Genomic DNA, 24051 nt, shown 5'->3' with positions numbered 1-24051 from the left:
AATCTTAAATTAGTACACTGTTTGATAAAGCGATAAAATTAGATAGCACATCAATTTATATTCATCAGCAGCTGAGAATTAGGGTGGCACAGAGATGAAAAAAACCCAAATGTATGTTCTCGTAGCGTGAGAAACTATTTACATAACTTGAAAGAATGAGAATTTAGAGCAAAAATATGTACTTTAAAGCAACGCCATTCGTCAAGGTACACCTTCCTAGAATTCATGGGAATTAAGTTTTATTTGGTCTCCCAGTTTTATTTGGTAAAGTCCACTACGCGACCTGTCCCACGGACATAAAAAAAAACCCCAAAACCACCCAAATCAAAACCCTTACGAGGCTGCTACAAAAGACTTGATTTAAAAGAGGCTTTGACAACTTTTTCTCATCTTCCCTCTGCGCGATTTGGGCTCTCGGGACGCTGAACGCGCCCCAACAACAGGAGGCCGTTCCCAACGCAGCTGCAGCTCCGCCCGCGCTCCCGCGGGATTCCCGCCCGGCTGCGCGGCCGAGGAGGGGGACGAGGAGGAAAGGCGGCTGCGTGTGCCAGCCCAGCTCCCTCTCCTTCCGGGTTGCAGCCGCCGCCGCCTCCTACTCCCGTGTCCTGGGCCATGGGGGCGGCTGCCGGCGGGGCCGCCCATGATGGGGCAGTGCCCGCAGCGCCGCTGGACCCCGGGCGCGGGCTGTCCCTGCCCCGGGGGGCTGCGGGCTCTGCGGCATCCCAGGACAAGCTCTTCTTAATCAAAGGTGCAGACAGCCTTCCTCTCCTCCCTTCTCCTCCCCTCCTGCCCCTGCACGGGTCAGGGACGAGCGGCAGCGTGTGCGGCAGCCCTGACACCGTCCCCAGCCGTGCTCCCCTTGCCGTAGCCCCAGGTCTTTCCCCACTCTCCCGCCCCCGGGCAGAAGGCGAGATGTTTGGGAATGCCCTCGCCGAGGCTTCTGGACACAGCGGGGAAGCCCCTGCAGCGCCGGCCGCCTTTTCCCTCGTCCTTGGCAGCGGCGGCGCCGGTCACCCTTCAGGCGCCGTGCCCCGGGGCACTGGGCCCGGCACGGCGCGGGCAGCTGGGCGGGATGCGGGACGCGGGACGCGGGACGGGCGCTGAGCGGAGCCGCCTCCTTCCCGGAGGGAGCTCAGCCCTGCGGGAGTCCGCGCTCGGCGCTGCCGGGCCGGAGGGGGCAGGAGCGCTCGGGGAAGAGGCGGCTCCCGCGGGCGCCGGGCAGCGCTGCGGATTCCCGAAGGGAACGAACCGGGAGAACTGCGGGTAGGGCAGAGCCAGAGTCTCCGCAGCCGCACACAGCTGCAGGGCAGCGGGCGCACGTCCGGCGGGCTGGCGGCGCTGTCCTGCTTTATATTATATTGTGATTTTTATACGTATCTCCGGGCTGCTCCCGGTGTCTGCTCGGTCTCCCCGCGCCCCCCGGCGGAGCGGAGGCCGGGGCTCAGGCAGCCCTTTCCCAGCGCCGCCGGCCGGGACATCCCGGGATGCGCCCGGCCAGAGGATGGACGTACCCACACCAATTATTGTGCCTGAAATCGGGAAAGTGTTGGTTACCAGGCCTGGAAATGTAAAACTTTGTGGACTGCATAATTCGGTCAGGATGCGAGGTTTTTGTGCTCCCAGGCAGAGGAGGTACCTAACAGATTTCATTGATACGAGTACAGGAAACTTCTTCATCACAGTAATCAGATAAAAACTTTTTAAAATTAAGATCTAACTTAACTGTATTTTGCTTCTTACTTCCTATTCAGACCATTTTTAAGTTACCTAACTGGGATTAGGAAAGGGAAAACAGGGTGGGTATCAATACCTGCAAAGGAAGAACATGTAACCCCCTGAAATTTTAAAATTTTAATATTAATCAGATTGGTTTCTACAGTGCAGTAAGTCTTTGTAACAAGCCTTTTACTTAAAAGTGGGCAGGTATGGCTACGTGTGCCTTCGGTGAAAGAGCTAGAAGGAATCCAGGTACCCCAAGTGACTTTGGAAACACTGAAAGGACTGAAAAGCAAGGGATGCTTTCTGTCTTGGGAAAGCTTCTGCGAGTGTAATTTCCTTTGTTTTAAAAAAATTGTTTCAAATTACAAAAAAAAATTACATTTTTTCAGAATTTTAAATTGAGCATTAGAACATAAAGCCAAAGAACAAGTGTTGCTTATGTAGTGGTCTTCAGAGGAACTGGTGGTGACCATTTTTAGGTGATCCTTTGAAATAACAAGTGATGCAACAAAACCCAATTAAATTTCTCTTTTGGGGAAGAGTGAGGCATAACCAAAGAACAAGATGATTTTAGTAGCCTGGCTCTGGACTGAGAGAAACTTCAAAGTACTGTGAAAAAGCATCCTAGAATTTGAATTTCTGTGTGTGGCTTGAAAATATATACACATGCCATTATTTTCAAAGTGCTCTCTTTTATAGAACTAATTCTTTGTCTTGCTATTTTGTCATATTGAGTTAACATAAAAAATGTAGGCAACTGGGACTTTCCCTTCAGCATGTGCTGACAGATCTTAATTTTTCGTGTTTTTTATTTTCTAAACACGTTGGTTGTTTTTTTCCTTCCCCTTAAGTAATGAAGTGTTGATTTTTATTTCTTCAACTTTTCTTGGCAGGTGGAATTTTTCTAGGTACTGTTGCTACAGCGGGAATGATAGCAGGTTTTGGCACCACGCTTGCAATGACAAAAAAGAAGAACCCAGACTGGTTCAGTAAGGTTTGTTCCTTTAAGCTGTTTTCCAGTAGTGATGTGCAGGAAATAAGAATGCACTGGATGCCTTATAGACATGATGATATATGTGGAACTTGGCAAAGCTGATGATGAGAGCACTAGACTTAATTGAATTCAGTACAGGGGTAGGATTCATTTAAAAATCAGTTCGGAGCTGGCCCTGCTGAACACTTTAGTACTTGAGATTAGCTGAAATACATAATGCTTACACTGTTTGCTGGAATCATACTTCTGTACAGTGGAATAAAATTGCTGGTCTCGTTTGATTCTGTGATGTGAACGCACTTCAGACATGAGCCTGTATCACCTCAGTGATCCAGTTCAGCATGCAGTCTCCGTGCTGCAGTGAGTCTGGAAGCAAGGTGACTGCAGTAAGGATGGGAATGAGGAGGTAGAAGGTCTGCAAGCTGTGGAATATGTAAGTGGAATCATTTAGTCAAAATTAAAGCTCTCCACTCCCATCCTACTGTGTAAGGGGAAAGATGAGAATGAATATTATGGAACTATGAGATCTGATGCCCAAAATTAATCTGAGCTCAGGCAATTACTAACTGGATCCACTTGTGCATTCTGAAGAAAAGAACTGCAAAGCAAAGCTAGCAGTTATACCATGTTGGTATATTAGTTTGAAACACAGCACATGTGATTGAAGGATGTTTTATTCCTCACTAATGCTTTGTTATTGCTGAAAGTGTCAAAAATATGCCCTTGAAATTGATCAGTCTCATCTCCACCAAGCTCCTAAAATGCAACATGTATTACAGATGTTCTTAGGGAAGTAAGAACTGATCAGTTGTGTTTATTTTAAAAATGATGATTCAATAACATATCAAGTTAATTCAATGCATATCAAGAGAAAAAAAAAATCTTCCATCGTACTTTATATCAGAACCTTCATCTCTGATCACTCGTAATCTCCCTTTGTGGTCAAAGAGCATGAGGATCCTTCATTTGCCTTCCCACTTTCCTCTCTAGGCTGCTATGGCATAACTCATCCATTGCCTTTACAGAAACAATAAGCATGAGTTTCTTTTTTGAAATAGAAAAAATAGAAAACTTCATGAGAAGTTGTTTCACAAGCTGTGGAAATACATTGCAATAAGGAAATTGTCTCCTTTTTCACCATGTTTTTTTTTTAAATTTCCTTTCTCTTGAGCACTGCATTTTTTCCAGCTTGCACATATTCTTGGGTGTCTGAGCTGTCCTGTTATCGGTGTGAAATTTATCAAGAGTGACATTGCATTGACATCCAAGGATATATATGCTGGAAATGTCATCAAGTGATATATACCATTTCGATCTTTGCTGAAAACTGTATCTGTTGGTATTTGTGCAAAGGAATTACAACAGTTTGCTAGCAAAAATCTGTGATTCATGGGCCCCTCAACTTCAATACTCCAGAGTGTGGAAAGATACTTGTTTGGCAAGGTACTTTTCAGTGAGCAGTTTAAAAAAGGAAAGGCTAGACTTTGAGAATGGCTTAACTCTCTATAGAAGCTCTCTGAGGTACCAATGAAGTTTTGCATTAGCATTTTTACCTAAATTTATAGTTACTGCAAGTAACTTTTAATAATACATCATGTATAATAATAGCTACAGGAAATTGCACCCTTCTTAGATGTTCAATGCCTAAATACTATTTTTTTCCATGTTAAGGTGAGGCCATAGTTTGGCAGGTTCTTTAAGCCAACATCAGCCAGCATTGATGTTGAAAGAATTAATTCAACCAGCCCTTAGTTTCTGGCAATTTATTCCTGTTCCAGTGAAGACACCAATATGTGTGCTATTGGGTTGGTGAGATGATCCTGGTTAATTAATGGGGTTTTTTTTATTTCCTTCATTAGTTTTGGTCCAAATCAGTCATCTGATCCACTTCACTGCATGACTGCAGTGACTGTGCTGGTATGAACTAGGGGGAAGGTCTGAAGGAATGAGAATTGTTGCTTAGTGTTTAGGAAAAAATGCAAGACCTATTGTTTCAGCTTCTTTTCTGGCTAGTGCCAGTTTTTGTGTTGGTGAAATGGAGGCGTGCAAATCAGGTAGAAACAGGAAGCAAATGTAATGCAGCCTGGGTCAGATTTAAATAGTTTTAGGGGAGGAAAAAAAAAAAGCAGCAATTTAGAGGGGAACCTGTAGCATCATAGCATCATGGCTTCATGACTGCATTCAAACCACCAGGAGGCAACAGTATGAGATCCTACTCTTGTAGAGTAGTGTCAGTGTTACTGGCAAGAGATAAAGTTGTAATACCTTGGTGGTGAATTAAAGTAAATATAAACATTGGTAGGACTGATGCCCAAATTGTCTTAAAAACAGAGATTACATTATCCTGTTTAGTGATGAACCACTGAGGAAAACTTCGGTTAAGAAATTATGGGGGAGGGGGTGTTAAAATTAAATGCTCAGCTGCAGCAGCCTCCTTGTCAGAGGTGTCCACTTCTACCAGCATTTATTCAGGTGTTTAATTGTACAATGGATTAGGTCACACAAAACAGTGATACACTGAACACAATCAACCCAAACAGTTGAACACACTTTATTTTAGGCACTGCTTCCTTTTGGAAACACTCCACACACAAGGGAGCAGTTACATGATCAAGGCCTGTGTTTGAATAAAAAAAAAAGTGATTTTTTTTCCTTCTCCTGCTTCCTGTTTATATCTTCCAGAGGAAAACAAAACAACAACAACCAACCAAATAAAAAAAGCAGCATATATTTGGAAAACAAATCAGCTAATTCTGCCCTATTTTTTTCTGGCCTGTTTTTGGAAAGACTCAAATATTGTTTAAAAGCTCATTCTTTAATTAAAGAATTTGTTTTTTCAAAGCAGTAGTGATGAGAAAACAATCTGATCACAGAATAACAGGTTAGCAAATAAAAATTATCTTAAAAATGTTTTTTTGATTGTGACATCTTTTTTTCTCATGGTACTGTTGTCCTTTTTAATTTTTTAGGCTTTCATTAATCAGCTTTCTTGATGCTCTGGACAGCATATCTGATAATCATTTAACCAACTGCCCTGTTTACAGAAACCCTTAACTGTGTATTTAAGTACCCTGAGGAATCAGCCTGTGACTGAACCCTGTTTGACTGCAGTCAGTAAAACCAGATCAGTTGTTTCCATTTACCACTATTTTTCTGGTACAATCAAGCATTTAAATAGTATTCGGGTGGGTTTTTTGCCAGCAATTTTCACAGATAATGACTCCTATTTAAAGATTCTGTGTAGAGGATATTTTTGTCCATTCATTTCCCATCTTCTAAATGGGACAATTTTTTTCTCAGTGTTGTTGTATATGATTAGACGACGGAAGCAGGAAAAATGTCAAAAGTAATCAGCATTTCAAATTTGTTCCAAGCAGTAGTAACTGAAAGAGTTATAATAGTTCATTATCTGTGGTAAGGAGATAATAGGACCTGATATTATAGTGTGACTAGAGATCTCTGCTGTTTGTGTGTGTGTATGCTTACAGAGCATTGTTTTTGTTAACAGCTTCCACTTTGGGATGTCCAAACCGGAATAAATAAGAGCCAAGATACCCTTATTTATTCCAATATTTTTCTTGTGCCCTTTCCAAGTGTGGGCTTCTCCTTGGGTAGCTGTGCCTACAGCTAAATCCTAAGGGAAAGTGTCAATGCTGAGAACTGTCTGAGGATCATTTTAACATTTCAGTAAATACGAAGCCGAGAGGAGAAAAACTACAGGTGCTACTTGACTGACCATAGTGGTAGACACTAAGTATGTTTAATTGTATCAAAGAAGACAGAGAAGCATTTAAAAAAAAAAAGTAAAAATTTCAAAGCTTTTTTAAAGCAAGAATACAAAAGATTTTTTTTCCCTGCTTTTTGTGATGAGTAAAAGAGAACGATTCTTTGGCACATTTTGGAGAAAAGTTTTTTTGATCCTTCCACAAGTTAATTTCACTTTTCTGTATTTTAGACTATAAATGAAATAATTCTTTATTGAATATAATTTTATGTGTGCAATCTCATTTATGTTACCCCTGAGCAATAATTAGTTGGGGTTTTTCCAAGATACCCAGTTAAGTGGAACTGTTGAGTTGTCGAAGGACCATAGATGCCCATCTTTAACAATCACCATCTAAAATCTGTGTTTGTTTGTGAACAATTGAACAGTGATCATTCGGAGGGGAAAAAAATCCTCTGAATGGCAGTTGCCAGTATGAGCAAGAGTATTCTGTCTGTCTGACTGCTGCTGTGGGCTACACAGGTTGAAGCTCTGCTATACCAAATAGGTGCAGTACAATGGGCATTGTGAGATGAGAACGGCCAGCTAGCAGTGAGTGTGGGGTGCACATGGATTGATGTCACCCAGCATGTGCCTGGTGCCCCTGGAAGCTGCAATGTCCATTTATGTGCTGTGACAGAGAAGGTTTCATTGTGGCTGGGACCCCATCATTGCTGATGCTCCATTCTTGGCCTGAGGTGGCTTTTCCAAGTGAGTGTTTTGTGTTTTCAGGACACGTCTCATGGGAGACTTCTATGCAGCAGTACCTTAAAACCACCTGCTCTTGTAGGTGTCTTCTGACAAAAATGAGAAGTGTGGAGACGACAGAGCATTTTCAGTGTTGCTGCTTGGTGAACTCTGCATGGGCATGGGTTCAGCATGGTTGTTTGTGTTTAAAAAATTTTCCTAAATAGTTTCCAGAGCTTCTTCAGAGTTGTAGCCCCTTGAAATTAGTCCCTGGGTCACTGTTATACCCTTTCCATGTCCAGATGAAAGCTGCTTGTGTTCTTGCAGTTTCCCAGTGTGCTGTTCCAGAAGTGCAGATAAAGACCTGTAGGCCGCTGGGTGCCCCCCATGAAAAAGTACCAAAATCAGTGATATACAGTGATTATGTTCAGATGTCACTGGCATAAGGGCTTGTGACTGGTTTCAATTCAGTTTTGTATTTTGACCGGTGAGATAACTGAGCATTGGATTCTTTTGCCCATGAAACAGCTGACTTTGGTATTTCTGGGCAATGAAAATCATCCCTGGGTTGCACTGGCACTGGCAACCGTGAAAGCTGCTCCTGGTAGGAACACAGTTCATCCAGCCCCTTTCTTGGCTCTTCAGATGTGCTGGCAGCCATAAGATTTTCTGTGGCCACACTAGTACAACTGGCAGGTCGGGAAAAAATCTAAATCACCAACTTTTTTAGTTCTAATTTTTTTTCCAATTATTGTTTGCTTTGTCATGATCTCTTTATCTTTGGTTCTAGGGGATTACTGCCACAGCTGCACTACCAGAGAGTGGTTCATCGCTGGCCTTACGAGCCCTAGGATGGGGCTCACTCTATGCGTGGTGCGGAGTTGGATTGCTGAGTTTTGCCATCTGGAAGGCTCTGGGTGTACACAGTGTGAGTAGCAAATATGATCCCCTCAACTCCATATTTTTCTTTGGGTCATGCATCTTGGGATGGCATCTCTATACTGCTTCAGCCTAAGAATTACACCTTCATTCACCACACATAGAATGACTAACCAGAATGTGTGCAAACAGGGAAGGTGTTCTTACATCTGCAAAAATGGCAAGTTGTGGGAGGAGACAGTTTAGGGGGAGGAACAGTTTTCTCCTGCGTTATGTTTATTTGCACAGATGTTTCAGATACTTCACAAAAGAACCAGAGTTCAAATTTAGAGACTAAAATAGTAGCTAACTTTGTATATCCTTTGCTTATTGAAGTGAAGGCTACCCCCTTGAATCCTATCTTTAGAGCAATCCATTTATTTTTCCAAGTTCTATTTTTTTCATCAGGGCACAGAGGATGTAAGAAAAATTGAAAGGAAACCAGCTTGCTTTCTAGAAGCAGCAAGGGACAGAAACTGGAGTATCATGTGCATTGGAATGGTGGTCCTTGACATGTCATGTCAAGGCAGAGAAGCTCAGGAAGCATTTGTACATCCCAGGATACCAGCTACAGCTATCTTTAGTAAATTGATTATGTTCCAGTGTTTCACAACGTTGAGTGTGAACACTAAAGGTCATGTGAGCATTTTTGTTTGCCCCTAGTAATGAGCCATGACTTAGAGTCCCCTGCAGCTATAAGTTTGGCAGAGCTGTTTGCATCCACTTTAGGACTAGGAATGAATAGACTTCCTTTACCCTACATGGTAATTATTTATATATTCAGCAAAGCATATATAAAGGAGGAAGGTAATACTACTTCATCTTAGTACTGTTCTCATTAATACCTTTCTTGAAGCTCTTATTGCTTGTCTACTCTGCTGATGTATCCTGTAGCTCACACTTTGAGTCCCAAATACAGAATTACACAATCCTTTATTTCTTAGCTTTCAGTCTTGAATCTCCGTAGGAACAGATAAAGGAAGGCCGAACACCAAAAAAGCATGGCAGGACATAGGAGGCAGCTACAACACATCTTGTTTAAACTGAAGTCCTCCACATGTGGCTGAGTTGGAATGTCGGGGAAGGGGGAGGAAGAGTGGGAGTATCAGTTTATACTCTCTGCATGCTGAGCTACAACAGTTCACTCAGTTTGCTAGCAGTCCTATCACCAGTCAGAAGGACTCATTTCACACTATACTGCCAATTCTGATTTCTCATTCTGTCAGGGTGTCTGGTCCTGCTGAAGGACAGCAGAGTCTGATCCTAGTCTGCAATTTATGTTATCTGTTTTTTGGTAGTTGGTAAGCTTAATTTTTACTTCCTTGAGAAGTACTGGCCTAGACCCACAGTTACTGGTTTCCCTGTGAGGCTTTTCTTGAGGCTGCCTGACAGGGAACACCCACATAAGCTTGAGATGGCCAAGCCCCAGGACATGTCCGAGTCTCCTGGGGCTTCTGACAGCAAAGGCTCTTGCGTCAGAAGCAAACTGCAAGCATTTTAGAGAATTGTTGAGTGTTCCTGGTCAGAAAGGTGCACCTTATTATATTCTGTGTTGCGTTAGTGTTGAAAGAAGGTGAGGGAAACTGTGTTTTAAGAGGCTCTTGAAAATGTCTGTTAGTATTGTTTTCTGTCGTGGAGTGCTTATGTTTCACTGTAGTGCACAGTGAGGATTGCAGATGCTGAAGGAGTAGATTTCTGTCAAGAGATTACTTGGAACAGCTCTTTCTGCTTTCCACTGAGATACTTATTGCATTCACTATAGAATTCTAAATTTTCACTGCAGAAAGGAAACACATACAGTAGTGCTATTCATTATTGCAGAATCAAAAATCAGCAATTTGTAAATTTCCTGTTGCTATATAGCTGTTAAAATCAAATATATATATATGTTTAAAATTGCTGGACGTACAAAAGTATAAGCTTGTTAAAAATGGAATATTCTGACCAAAGAGGTTTATAGTGCTAAAAATAAATTAGACCCTTAAACATATGCTCATTCTCAGAAGGGCCTGTTTTTATTTGATACGTTGTCCTAAAACTTTTGAGGAACATTGTGATACTTTTGAAAATCCTTAATTGTGTTCATGTAAGCAGAGATAATAGATTAACAGTCAGTTACAATACTGATTTTTACTCTTTGAGTAAATTGCAGTGCATATGTTATGTCTAATAATTATTAGATGCCCACAAAAATAAATAAAGTTTTATTTTTAGGAAACCAAATTTAGGACTGAGTGAAATAAAGTTTCTTTCCACATAAACTGTTCAGATCATGGAAGACACTGTAGATTTTGATCTAAGTTTGACATTTGCAAATGAACATTTTAATTTCAGTTAAATGTTTTAAAAGGAGGCTTTTACAGATTTACCTGAATAAAATGTCTTGAGTCTTCAGTGTGGTTGAGAACTGTGAATTCACTGGCTCTGTAGTCCATGCAAGTTTCCAATACCTGTAAAATTTCAAGTCACAGTTTCCAATCTAGTAGCATCAGGTATCAAGATTTGAAAACTAGGGACTTAAAGCAGACTTTAGCCTCTCACTGTGCTATATTAGATGTAACTTGAGGGGAGACTCATTTTGATGCCCGGAACCCGGGTGAATTTAATAACTAAAGTTTTGGCAGCTGGACAGAGAGAAGACGACATTCTGCCCAGTCTCTTCCTCTTAACAGTAACAAGCTGCCCTTGGGACCTGCTAATTAGTGACCTGGTCCTGCTAGGCAGCAGCTTCATCTGTTTAAGAGCAATACTGATAACATTATTGACAGCTAATACAGTCTCTTGATTTTAAATAGCTTCTCATGGTATTAAATTGTGAAGGATAATAAAATTCTGATTGTAAGCACTGCAGGTGTTTCATTTAGCAAACAAGAAGGATGTTTCATTTGCACACAGGAGTACCTCAACTCCAGCGCTCTCTCAAATCCTTTGCCAGCTCAGTCCCTGGGACTCTCGAGGTGGCATCTTGGTGAATAAAGGACTGACTTTCACTTGCCTGGTTTGAGGGGGAGTTCTGAGTCAAGTAAGACTGAATGGTTAAGTGTTTAATGCCTTGAATGAAGTACAAGAAGCCTCAGTAGAAAATCAGATGTGTTGGATTGGCAGAAGTCACACCAGGAGGAGTAACAGAACCAGCAGATGTTTACGAGGGATTGGTGTGGCCAAGAAGGCCGGGGGCAGTTCCCGTCCTGGCCGGCCCGCAGCACACCGGGGCTTGGCTGACTGGGCCGGAGGAGGAGAACAGATCTGCTCACTGAGGTTGGAGAAGTGCAGTGCGAGGTGTGCTCCGTGCTTTTTGTGCTCTGAACGCTGCCCACGCCAGCCGCGCCCCGCTGCGAGGCAGTGGGATGTGCAGTCGGTGTCACTGGCGGCCCTGATCCTTGTGCCACGCGCCGGGAATGCCTTGTGAGCGGCCCGGCGCCGGCAGGGAGCCGTGATGGGCCTTTCCCGCACCCCTGGAGGGTAGAACTAAGGCAGGCAGGTGCTGCTGTGCCCCAAGCCGGGTTGGTTTCTGGGGTTTGTGTTCCCGCCCCGCTCCCGGCGGCTCCCCCGGGGCCGGGCGCGGCCGAGGCGCCGCCGCTGCCCCGCAGCGACACCCGGTGGCGCCGGCCGGAACAGCAGCGCCCGCGCCAAGGGCCCGGCTCATCCCTGATCCCGGGGACTGCGGGCTCAGGTCCCACAGCCAGCCGGGCTTTAGACAAGCGGTGCTGCACTGCCAAACGCTGCTGCCCCCAGCCAGAGCCCAGCAGAGCGGCCTCACTGGCTGCCGCTGCCAAAATACTGTGGCTTCTAATGGTGGGGTACGTGTTTCCTGTGAGAGTGAATTATTGATGAGACAGCAAGTGATTGATAAAAATATATATTACCTTAAGCTTTGTGGCTGTTTAAATTATTTTGTCATCGCTCCCAAAGTCAGAGATGAAATGACAAGAGCAAAGTGGAGTGATATTTCCTTGATGAGTTGTAATTTTTGTAATTAAATCTGTGTTAGCAGCATGATTGCTCAGCAGTTTGTGTCGTGGAAGGAAACGGAAGCCACAGTTCAGGATTCCTTGTCCTCACACCTTCTGAGACAGCCTGTGTTTGCCCTAGAAGCAAGCTGTTGTTAAAATTCCTTCCAGGCACTGAGGTGATGCACCAGATTTGGTGATTCTAGATTTTTATTTAATCTTTGTGGTTTATTAGTTCTTAAAACAGTGCTGTGACAATGACTGCTTCCAGCTCTTAAATGGCTTTATTGTTAAAGGTGGTTCTCTGTAGCTTTACAGTCTGCTGCTTTTATGCCAGTGTCAAAACCCAGGGGAGAGAGTAAGTAACTGATCTTTATGTCTTGGTAAGGAATATAAAAGATTTTACTCTGTCTCAGGTTGGGTTGTTAATATTCCCTGATTGCACTTACCACTGTTGTAATATGAGAACAGGCAGGTAAGTAATAAACCCTACTAAGTTCCTCTGAACTCTTATTCTGAAGTGAAGAAGTGATGGTTCAATGAGGACTTAGTTTGATAATGGTTTAAGTTCTATTTTTCAGAAGCATAAAAGAGAAATCTTTTTTCAGAACCTAGGAGATGGTGGTTATCTACTTTTATGTTGTACCTCTTGAAGAAAATAACCACGTGTCAGTAATAATCAGACTTTTTTCACTTGCTTCCTGCAACCTCTCAGAACAATATTTAAATGCATACCACCTTTGATTATCTCTGAGCGTAGAAGCTCTGTCTATATTAGTGAGTATCATCGGCCAGCAGCACTGGGACAGTGAAGCATTAGCAGGCTGAGGATCTGATATCTACAACCATTCCAGGAATTTTCCAAATTGGGACTGACACTGGCCTTGCCCTATGGCTTGAATGCCTGTTTGCAGTTGGACTATGTTATGTGCACTACTAGAACGCTTCAGATTTGTGTCACCCTAAAAAACTGCAGGTCATGCATTTTGAGACTGTTCAATAGTACACAGTCTCATGCCCAGGAAGCATGACAACTGGGAGATTTGCTTCCAAAGACCACGCTTGATCTGAACCTGAGACTCATCCAGACATACCCACAGCTTTCCTCTCTGAGGCACCTTACAATGTGGAAGGACATGTGTTGTGTTAAACACAAGCTTGAAATAAGTCTGGCTTGACATAAACTGGCACCACTGTTTTCAACAAGCTTATTTGCTATTTAACAGCTACCACATCCTGGTATTATCTTCCATGGCACTATCTTGCTGGTTTTGAGCTTGCAGCTTCCAAACCATGTAGGTGCCCACTCGTGGTGCAGTGGGATGGCTGTTTGCTGATGCAAAACATGGAAGTATTGAAATAAATTTTGTAGAAAAGTTGAGTTTGGCCAATTTATCATTTCAGGTTTATTTTAAAGTTGAATAATAGTAGAAACATCTTATTTCAACATTCTGCATATGAGCTTTTCAATGAAATTAAAAATTTTCAGTTAAAGAATAAATGGCGTTTCACTCAGTAAGAATTTTTAAAAGTAAAATATTCAAAATATCTTAAACCTGCTGTTGCTACAGTTGAACTAAATGAGTATTTTCATTGAAGTTTTGAAAAATTAAACCTTTTTAATTTTATTTACATATTCTACTAGTATTATGATCCACCATGCCTTTTTATTACTGGGAAAAGTTTCATAGAATCACAGAATAACTAGGGTTTGAAGGGACCACTGGAGAGCATGTAGTCCAATCCCCCTGCCAAGGTAGGGTCACCTAGAGCAGGTGACAGTTTTCTTTAAGTTTTCTGGAATTTTTTAGAAATTAATGGTTGAGTTGTAAACCTTTATTTTGAACTAAACTCGCAGCTATAGAGTACTTGTCAGATACTAAAACATATCTATTAATGTCTGATGTTCTTTTTTTTTCTTTTTTTTTAAACTGCCAGCGATTATGAACCTTCTTTTAAAAGCAGAACAGTGCCCTCAGCCCTTGTAGACTGAAGCGTACAACAATTAACAAACAAGATAAATTATGCTTTAAAAGCCCTCTTGTTCCTCATGCCCTCAATAAATTAGGTTTCATTTCCTCAGAAATAAAAGCATTCTCTGTCCCGTAGGAAAAGGGCTGGGATGATTCATATGTAGGTTTGTGAGATTCTGATTGTTGCTGTTCTGTGGAAAGCTGGAAAAATAGTGAGAAGAATTGCTTAGCAATTTGTGACTAATATACTTATAAAATATTAGTTTATCACTTTTATGGTGTCTCCTAATGAAATATCCTGTTTTTCATTGATCTTAACTTTTAAAATATTAAGAGTCTAAAACAATTGCATGGCCTTAAAGAGACATCTAAAACAATTAGAAGCAATGCAGAGAATATATGCTTGGCTTTGTTGGTAAGAACATTTCCCAAGTGAACTGCTTTTCTCTAGAGAAAATCTAACCTCTGAATCACCATTTTAAGCGTAAAGATAACATCCCCCTGCTTATGTCACGAGATGCTCGATATAATTTTGTGAAAGTATAGTCATAGGCACAGTATAAATACAAAGGAGTATTGGCTTTAAGGATGGATTAATTTAAAATAGAAGATGAGCGCTTGGAGACATAGTTTTCAGATGTTCCTGGGCTTGGCATCTGTAAATAGTACTGAGATTTATAAATCTCAATATAGGCATATTGCAGTGGCTGAAATTATTATTCTATTTCGTAAATGAGCAAATGTTGCTATAAAAGCACGATATCTCCTAAAATAATTATAGACATCCTAGAGTCGTTCCTAAATTTTTTGTTATTAGTTTTTAATTATTGTTGTATTTAATCCTCACATAAATATTCTTCGTGAAGTTTCTGTTCCTCATCATGCTTATGTCTGATAGCATAATAGAAACTTACCTTTTCCTTGCTATTTCATCATCACATATTTCTATAGAAATCAAATCTGCCCATTTAAAAAATTTTTTTATTTCCTCAACACTTAGTTAAACTCAAGCTCTTAGAGAGAAGGTGGAGTACTAGTACAAGTTAGCACTTTGTCCTCCTGCTTATACTGGATTTTTCTGTACTGCTTATAGTGCCTAATCAGTTTGGTTTGGAGAAGACTTTGCTCCACACGTATGTACTGCTAGTATTTTATCCAAGAAGGGAAAAAAGAAACCGATGGGCTTCACTGTTTACTTGATAAGGCCCAATGATTATTCAAGGATTAAGATCATCATTTTCCTACTGGAAAGCTGCTACATCTGCTTTATGAATAGGGACAGCTGTAAGGGAGTATTTCAAGAATATGGGAAGGCTGTAACTGTAGCTGTCTTGAGGAGTTTTGCTGTTGTGTCTTGGGAGAGACTTGCAGCTGTTGGCTGCCAGCAACCTGTTGGGAAGCCGTGGTCTGAAACACCTCTGTGTCACCCTAAGTGGATGAGTGGGTTGATCCACGTCTTGGCCACATAGAACTATAAAATGTGCATGTACAAGCAAGATCTGAATCCAGGCTTCTCTGATGGGTGCGAGTTATTTGTGCTACATCTTGGTCCCCTGGCATCCTCCTGTGTGTTAATTGTGGTGCATGGCCATGCTTGCTGTGCCCCGCTATAGGCCAGGATCCCCAGTGCTCTGCTTGCCTGGAGGCATCCGGCTCTCCCGCCTGCCTCTGGGGCTCACACTGGCTCTGACAGCTTCCTGCATGGAATTCAGCGACAGTCATGGCCTTGAGGCTGAAGCCTCACCAAAGAGTTTTGGGTTTTTACTGGCCCTTACCCCAGCCTTGAATCTCACTTGTGGATGATACATACAATTAATTCCTGGGCATAGAGAGGAAAGAAATTACTCAGCTTGCTTTTTACAGGAAATTGCTTGCTTGCAGACAATTCCTGTTTTGAATTTAATTCAGAAATCCAAATTACAGCGCAGAAGAGTTTATAGGGTTGAGAGACTTGTCCTGAGATTTTTGGTCCATTAACCAGTTTAGCTTTATAAATGTGGATATTTTACTTCTTTAAATTTAAAATTATTCCAAGATTAATTTTTCAAATTGCCCAGGGTGACTAAGGGGCAATGACTAATACACCATAATAGACTAATGATGTGGATGTCCTTTCCAGGCACCCAGATTTGAAAGTAAGATTCTGCAGAAATAAATGGCACATTCTTTAGTAATATCAAAAGTATTCCACACTCAATTTTTCTGCATGGCACAAAAGCCTTTACTTTGAGGTACCATATACTACAAAAATTTAAGTCCTTGACATTTTATTTCAGAAATATCAACATGGAAATGTATAAAAGTGAAAAGAACCTAAGGAAATCCCTTTTTTTTTTTTTTTTTTTCAGAATCCAGTTTACAAAATTACTGTCTCTGTGAATAAAAAATTTGAACATAACTAGCTAACCACATCCCTTTTTTTTTTTTTTAGTTCAAAATTATCTAACCTTAACCCAGAACAGTTTTACTTTCTTAAGGCTTTTCTACTGGAATAGCATCTTCTTCCCACTTTGGGATCTAAGTCACATTTGCACTGAAATGAAGCCAAAGTGAGGCTAGTAAAATATGTTTGTGATGTAGACCAGCTCTCTTCCCATTTATGAATTAGCAACATGTCTTCTGCACTCATGGAAAAGTAACACGAGGAAAGTATTTCATGTGTTTTTATCTCATCATGTGACCCAATAATTGGAAAAGAGGCAGCCTGACCCCTGTGACTTGACAGGTCTCTGTAGTTCACCGGTATTTCAAGACAGAATATGGAGTAGCTGTGGGAGGCTACTACATATTTCTAATTGTTTGGGAACGCTGACAGCTTCGTTCTAAACAGTGATGGTCCTCTCCCCTTCTCCCTGTAAAGTTCACTTAGGTTATTTTCATGCTGATTTTCTTTTAAAAAGCACAGGATGTGTTTTACCCACTTACACAAGATTTATAGAGATAAATTTGTGGAAAAATATGTCAATGTGTTTGTTTAATTTTAGGCACTGCAAATAGCCCTCTGGTTTCAGAGAGAGTGCTCAACACCGCATAAGGTTAGGCATGTGTGTAAGCCTCCATGAGACAGGGGGCCAGTATGAGCTCCTGACTTCTCTAGATAGTTTAACACAGTTCTGCTGCTGCTTTTCTCTCTGCAAGCCTGAAACACTGGAATCGGCAAATAGGTGGTGAACAGTGTACTATGAGAGTACAGTGCAAGGTGGTTAAATATTAGGATGTTTACTGCCAGGATTGACACTCTCAGGGCCGTTTTCATAGACTTGTAGTTCTGCGTAATCCAAACGTTCATGATGCCTTTGCCAGTGAAGTGCAAGATGTAAGAATGTGAACCAGGGCTCTATTTTCCATGCTTATTCCAGAACTGGCACAGCGTGACCCGCAGTGAGTGCCCCATTTTACACTGAGAGAAGGACAATCACCTTCAGCTGCCAGGCTAGCTGCTCTGCTCCTCCAGTCCTGCAAGGGCTCAACACTTGTCATTTTCTACAAATAACTTGCTATTTCTGTACCTGGCCCTTGGTAATCATTTGCTAACAAGGACAACAGCAATTATTTTAAGATTTGGGAAAAGGTGACAAGAGCAATCCTCGCTGATACTTTTAAATCCAGGGCCGTCTGCCTCATCTTCATGCCTTGTGAAATGGATGGTGGCTGAGGAGAACAGAGGGCATGTACAGACTGCATTCTGCTGCCACTTGATATTCCAGTTCAGGGCATGTAACCTCATTTCACTTGGAAGCTAATGTAAGCAGTTCTTACTGATACAAGTACTAAAATAGGAAACTAATAATTCCTGGAATCTGGGTTGGTCTATTATGAATGTCAGACATTAAAGAGAACATTTCTTAGTAAAACTTTCATTCTAGGAATCAAATAGACTCTTTTAGCCCCTCTTCCATTCATTTTAATATGAGCAGCCATGTAAGTGCTCTCAGTAATAGTGCTATCCCAATTTTTGTGTGACATTCTGTCAACGATGTACATTAAAAAGAGATTATTAAATGGAAGATGCTTTTAGGTCCCCATATTTTTGCCATCTGAGGCAGGATCATTAGGTTAAGATAAGAAAGTAACAGTGATCTATAGCTATTACAGATTATTTAATGCAGTAAGGTAGATGATACCCTTTTAGAGAGAAGCCTGACAGAGGTAGAACAGTTACTGTAATTTATTTGGCAAGAAAAAACAGCGTCAAGCTCCGTAATATCTGTGACAAAAAAATAGAATTCACTTGAGTGAAATTCACTTCAGAGAGTCGCCTGCAGGAATGGAGCGTGCTGGAATGTTAAGAAATGTGTTACAGATCGTTCATGTACCACTACGTTCAGAAGCAGCAGTTGAGAGTGGCCTATGGTACTGAAGGCAGCGGGAAGAGGTAAAATACATTCAGCTTTTAGTGCTTGGTTTACTGCACTATTAATTGAAGACATTATCACAGTTGAACCGAGTACCCCAGTGCCAGTGTGGCTGACAATAATAAAGAGGCAGCCATTGCAGTGAGTTATTTCAAAACATTCCAGTGCTTAGTACCTAGCACATTAGCTCTTGTAATTAAATTAATGCCTTTTGATTTGAGACCACTGATGTGAGTATTGTGGAATCTGGAGGAAATACAGGAGAAGAGGAGAAGAGACCTCCCGAGTGGCATGTCTGTTGAAAAGAAAAGGCAGGGCAAGACACAGATTCCTAACTGCAGCATTTCCCTCATCAAGGAGTGTGTTCGTCCCAAGAGTTAAAGCAAGTGAAGACAAGGTCCCAATTCTCACATCTCAAGTGTTCAGCATTAATAGAACATAAAGCTGATTAATTGTCTTCACAAGAATCTCACCACACTGCAGGAGGACTGGACACTGGTATGCCCAGCTTGTTGAGGGACTAACTTAAATGTTTAGTGAACAAACTTTCTCTGCAGGGATACTTTGAGGTCGCACTGGGCCTAGTATGACCCATTTAGTGTCAACTAAATGCAAGCAAGAACAGCCCTGAAGCCAGTGTGAGGTACTTTGGAGGCCAAATTTAGTCCTAAATATAAAAATATTTTAGAGTTCCATCAATCAAGGCCAAGAAGACTGAGCTCTAAGTCTCTGACTGAAAGAATCATTTAGACTGGAAAAGACCTCTAAGATCATGAAGTTAATCCATGAAGAAGTTACAGCCTAAAATGGGGTATTAGAATGGTTTGTAAGCAAGCAGGCATTGTCAGTGGGAGACAAGGGACAGGAACTTAGGGATCCTATTTTCATGATTATTTATGTGGGTATACACCAGTTCCGTGACACCAGAGAATGGTTCTTTTTTCAAAGCTTTCTCCGTGGTTTAAGAAAGTGTGAGAAGTGAGTTTTAGAGGAGCTGAGAGTGCAGGGAAGACAGTGGCTGGGATTTGGAAGTGCATTTGGGAGAGCAACAAGCACAAATGTGGAAATGAAGGAAGAAACTCAGAAGCTGATGTTCTTAGTGGAACAGGAGGGAAGGGGGAAGATACCTTAGAGGTCCAGGTCAAAACCCCAATGAAACATTGTACTGCACTGTCTGACTGGGAGGAGAGGGGAAAAATAGGAGTCCATGACTGGTACTAATTAAGTTGCTTAATGTCTTACTAGTGAGATCTCAAAAACCGTTGTGGAGAGAAATGATCAGGTGTAGTATCTTTTAGGAGCTATAGAAATGAAAGGTTCTAGTAAGAGCTAGCTGTGACATTTTTGTTGGGAAGAAATTGGCCCTGGTTTAGACATACTGTGAAGTCATGTATTAATGAGGCCCTTGCCAGTCACTGCAGATAATGTCCTTCTTAAAGAGCTGACAGCCGAAAGTGTTACACTGAGAAGACAGTGCACAGTAGTGATCAGCTTGGCATTACAATTTATTGAAATAGATCACTGTCCAGGAATCACAAAGGAAGAAAATCTGTGGAAAAACATAAAACGTGGTCAAAGCTGTGAATTGCAATGAGAAACTATTTTTGTGCAGTGCGGGCTTGTGGAAAAGGGCAGGCAAGAGAGTAAGTGGTAAATGAAACATTGAGTCTGGCATCACTTTCAAGAGGTTTTACAAATAAGCATCAAAATCTGGGAACACAAGGCTGAGAAAATTTCTCAGGGAGTCTTAAAAGCAAAAGAAAGACACTGAATATTTCAGATCTGATCCACGTGTTAAGGAAAAATTGCTTTTCCAGGAAATTAGTTGCTTTTACCTGCAGAACATAAATTAATGATCTGAGGGGACAGAAATCTATCTAATATTCTTAAATCTGCAACTGCTAGCAGTGTTTCACTGCTTTCTAAATAAATACCTTTTTTTTCTTTCAGAACAGAGTTGAAGTGTTTTATTTTCCAGACAAGACATCTTTTTGCATTCAAGAGTTAGGGTTTGGCATGTTAATCATTATGAGGTGGTTGTCAGAGTGAGGAATCACTGTAGTTTTCTGCGTGGCTCCTCCACCCATCATCTTCTTTTTGGAGGCTTTATAGAATTGCTGTTAGTTTCACTTTGGTTTTGTGCATCTTCAGTGGGGTAACAGAGGTGTCTTGTAGGGCTTATCTTAAACTTAAATGAGTTTATCATTTAAATTTTACACTAAGAGAAATTTAAGTCTTAGTTTAGAAACAGACAGAAAATCCACATTGCACCAGATGATTGGCTGGTGCTGAATGTTTTATCTCCAGTTACACTAACAGAGCTACAGCATATTACATCAGGTTAGTATCTGACCATTCCTGTGTTCCGAACACCCAGATAATACTTAGAGTGAGATGAAAGAGTAGAAGAGTTGAATCACTCTTTAGGAAGCAAAAAATGTTAAGTAAATTGAATACTTTCCATCCATCAGTGAGCTGGGATAACTTAATTACATAGGACTGGAAAAAAACAGCTAAGCCAAAGCTCCTAAAACATTTCCTACCGTAAATACTTGTATTTAATTGTCAGCAATTGTTTAATGTAATTCGGGCTGTTCCTCTACATCAGCTCTGATACTGGTGTTTATTGTTCTTGGGAACATTAGCTGTCTATGAGAGCTTCTCAGTTTTAAATAAGAAGCAAAAATGTTAGTTTAGGAACAATTGTGGGTGATTGCCAAGATTTTTAAAATCCAAGAAGGAATAATTAATCAAAACAACTATCTGATCAGAATGAAATACAAAACAGAGAGTGAATTAGTTTTACTTAGGAACAAAATCAGGAAAAAGCAAAAAGGATAATTTGGCTCTGAATTTTCCTCCTGCTTTATATAACATGTATTTTTATTTGATTAGCAGTACCCAGGCATTATTACACAAAAGCTAGGGTTCTGAAATGCTTTCATCCATCATAGTTAGCTACTGTGTTACTAAAGGACTGGTAATTTCTTTGTAAATGTTTCATTCTTTGTATATCAGATATACATGATATTTCATTCTGTAGATCAGCTGTAACTTGAACAATTGCATTCTGGTAGCATGTCTCTAAAGAAGGACCAATTCTTTGTCAGAATTATTCATACACAGAAGGACTTGAAGAGAAAACAACCCAGAGGTATTTGTATAAATACTGATGACCTATAACACACAAAACATAGGCATTTTAGAGTAGATGCCTGTGTGGCTGTTTGGAATATCTAGATTTCCTGGAACCTCTCTGTGGGACATACTGCCTGAGACAGCATTTGCTCTTCAAGAGGTCATTGCATCCAGTGCTTGAATACCACATCCTGTCTTCTCTGTGTGAATGTCATAGATTCTGTCATAGAGCTTCCTAAAAATAGCAGTCCAAAACATTGCCTGTACATCCTGCTGTTTGTGTAATGGGATTTTCACTGATTTGGTTTTTCCATGCCTATCCTTTAAAATATATATGTAAAAATACATGTAAAAGTCCTGGAAGAAAGAAGCTCACTAAATGTAAATATTCTAATATAAGTGATTTTTTTAAAGTCAATGTTTAGTTCTGGCATTCCAGGACTACTGAATCAGACATTGGTGATAAAATTCTTAGCATAAATATAAATTATAAATATATATATATATAAAATACGGATACACTTCCTCTTTCACAGTATTTTCTCAGCAGTGAAAGAAAAGCTTGGTCCCATATATCGTTATGAATCTTGTTTTCTTTCCTACTGGTATATACATTTGAATTAGACTTTGTTTTGTCACCTTTATCCATATGGTGGGATAGACCTAAGGTGTCAGAGCTGACCAGTATTTTGCTTTAGCCCTTGTTTTAAAATCGTTGAATAGACTATTGGACCTTTCATCCATTACAAGTGTAGAAAAAGGCACTGCAGTCAAAATAGGGGCACATTTCATTGAGATAATTTTCCTCCAAACAAAAATATTTTGTGTGTGTGTGTGTGTGTGTGTGTATAGTAATTCATGTAACAGTAGTGGATCATTCAGGCAAGCACTCCAAATCAGGCACCCCAGTGTAGTGCATTAGAAGGGGTGATTGTTGTGGGTCCCTTCATGCTTTTTTTCACTTTGTCAACTGAACCAACATAAACAGAGGGAAAGTCTTAATTTTCTATTATTTTGAAAGCTTTTTACTTATTCTTTGCTTCGCACACCTTCTTCTGTGGGATAAGCCTGGGGTTCATGGTGCTACTTTATGTGTTCCTTAGTAACAGTTAACTGATTCTATTTTTAAATCTCTTTTATAGATGAAAGAATTTCAAACTAAGATGCAGTCACTCTTTCCAGCAATTCCTAAAAATAGTGAGTCCACTGTTGAATGGGAAAACTTACTTAAGTCCAAGTGAAAGACTCAGAGCCATTTGGAGATGTCTCTTCCAGCAAGAATAGGAGCAGAAGTAGCAGAAGTGTCCCCTCTGGAAAACAAAGAAGACTCAGACTGAGCAAGTTACTGACTGAGTGCACTGAACCTGGGAATGCCAGTTAACATCTAGCAGCAAGGGAATTCAAACCAAACCAAACCAATTTATACTGTGCTTTTCAGCATGTTTGGTATAGTTGTTTTGGGAGAAAATGAACCCTCCAAGATAAGTTGGATTCAACTGGAAAAAAGATTTTTTCAAAGACTAACAGAAGAAACTGATCTTGATTAGTAAAATATATGGATATAATCCCAGTAAACTCCTGTCCCATCCTGTGTTTCAAGAAGAATTTTGTGAAATTTCTCTAGGAAACAAGAACAGTACTTTCAGTGACTTGTTCTATTAGGAATATAACCATCAAGTCAATCATAACAGATCTCTTGCTGAGCCTGAGGGTAAAGCATATAGTGCACTCTTCGAAAGTAAAGGACATATTTAAGTTTGCAACAGAGAAAGTATCTAAACCATTTTTATATGTTTGAAGGGTAAGTTTAAAACCCAATATGCAAGTAGTGACCTATGAGCTCCTCTGCAGAGCATCAGAAGAGATCTCTACAAAGTTCACTGTTTTCTCAGTATTAACTTTTTGAAATTGGATCCCAGAATAATGAATCTGATAGTTTGTATAAAAGTCTCTACTATATTTGTATATCAATTAAAATAGTAAGTGAAAAAGGTGTAAAAGAGTGAGACACCCAGTCAGTCCTACGCAGATGTTTTCAGCTGAGAAAGTGTATGGGCAGGACTAATTTTGTGTGTTCCAGTCATTTCTGTGGCTCTTCCGCCAGGCGAAGCAATGTGACATTTTCCACACTGCAATAATCTCATGAAGTGTGGGTGTAAACTAGAAAGAGTAATGTCTTACTCAGATGTTGTATTTGCAGAACTGAAGATCTGTAAAACTGCAGAAATAAAAAAAAAAAGTGCTGTCATTGAACAATCCTTTGTTGCTCAATTATCAGATTTTCTTATTAATTGCACACAGTCCAGTTAGTCAGTTGTCAGATTTAATAAAGTCCTCTTAAAAGTTGTCTTTGTGATGTAAGTCTTTATATTCCTAGGAAAGAATATTTAAAAAGCCTTAAATGTCAGATGAATAATAGAGAAGTATGGTTTTCTGTGGTACTGTATTTACCCACTGCTTTTCTTATTCCACATTGTTCCCCCCCCTTCCCCTGCCCTTAGCCCTGGCCTCTCCCTCCAGTTCTCCCTATTGGTTCCAGTACCCCAACTCCGCC

General features: G+C 40.7%; 1 protein-coding gene across 1 annotated transcript; it reads left to right on the top strand.

The window, feature by feature from the left end:
* The first annotated feature begins 507 nt into the window (after positions 1-507).
* Positions 508-23843, top strand: TMEM242 (transmembrane protein 242). Its single transcript, XM_048298816.1, has 4 exons — positions 508-748; positions 2613-2713; positions 7954-8091; positions 22640-23843. Exons 1-4 carry the CDS (start codon positions 613-615, stop codon positions 22736-22738), a joined length of 474 nt encoding a protein of 157 aa, XP_048154773.1. The 5' UTR covers positions 508-612; the 3' UTR covers positions 22739-23843.
* Positions 23844-24051: the final 208 nt, after the last annotated feature.

This window comes from Corvus hawaiiensis, chromosome 3, assembly GCF_020740725.1.
Source record: "Corvus hawaiiensis isolate bCorHaw1 chromosome 3, bCorHaw1.pri.cur, whole genome shotgun sequence".
NCBI classification, from domain to species: Eukaryota; Metazoa; Chordata; class Aves; order Passeriformes; family Corvidae; genus Corvus; species Corvus hawaiiensis.
Note: the sequence above shows the minus strand (reverse complement) of the source record. Positions and strands in the feature narration are given on the sequence as shown.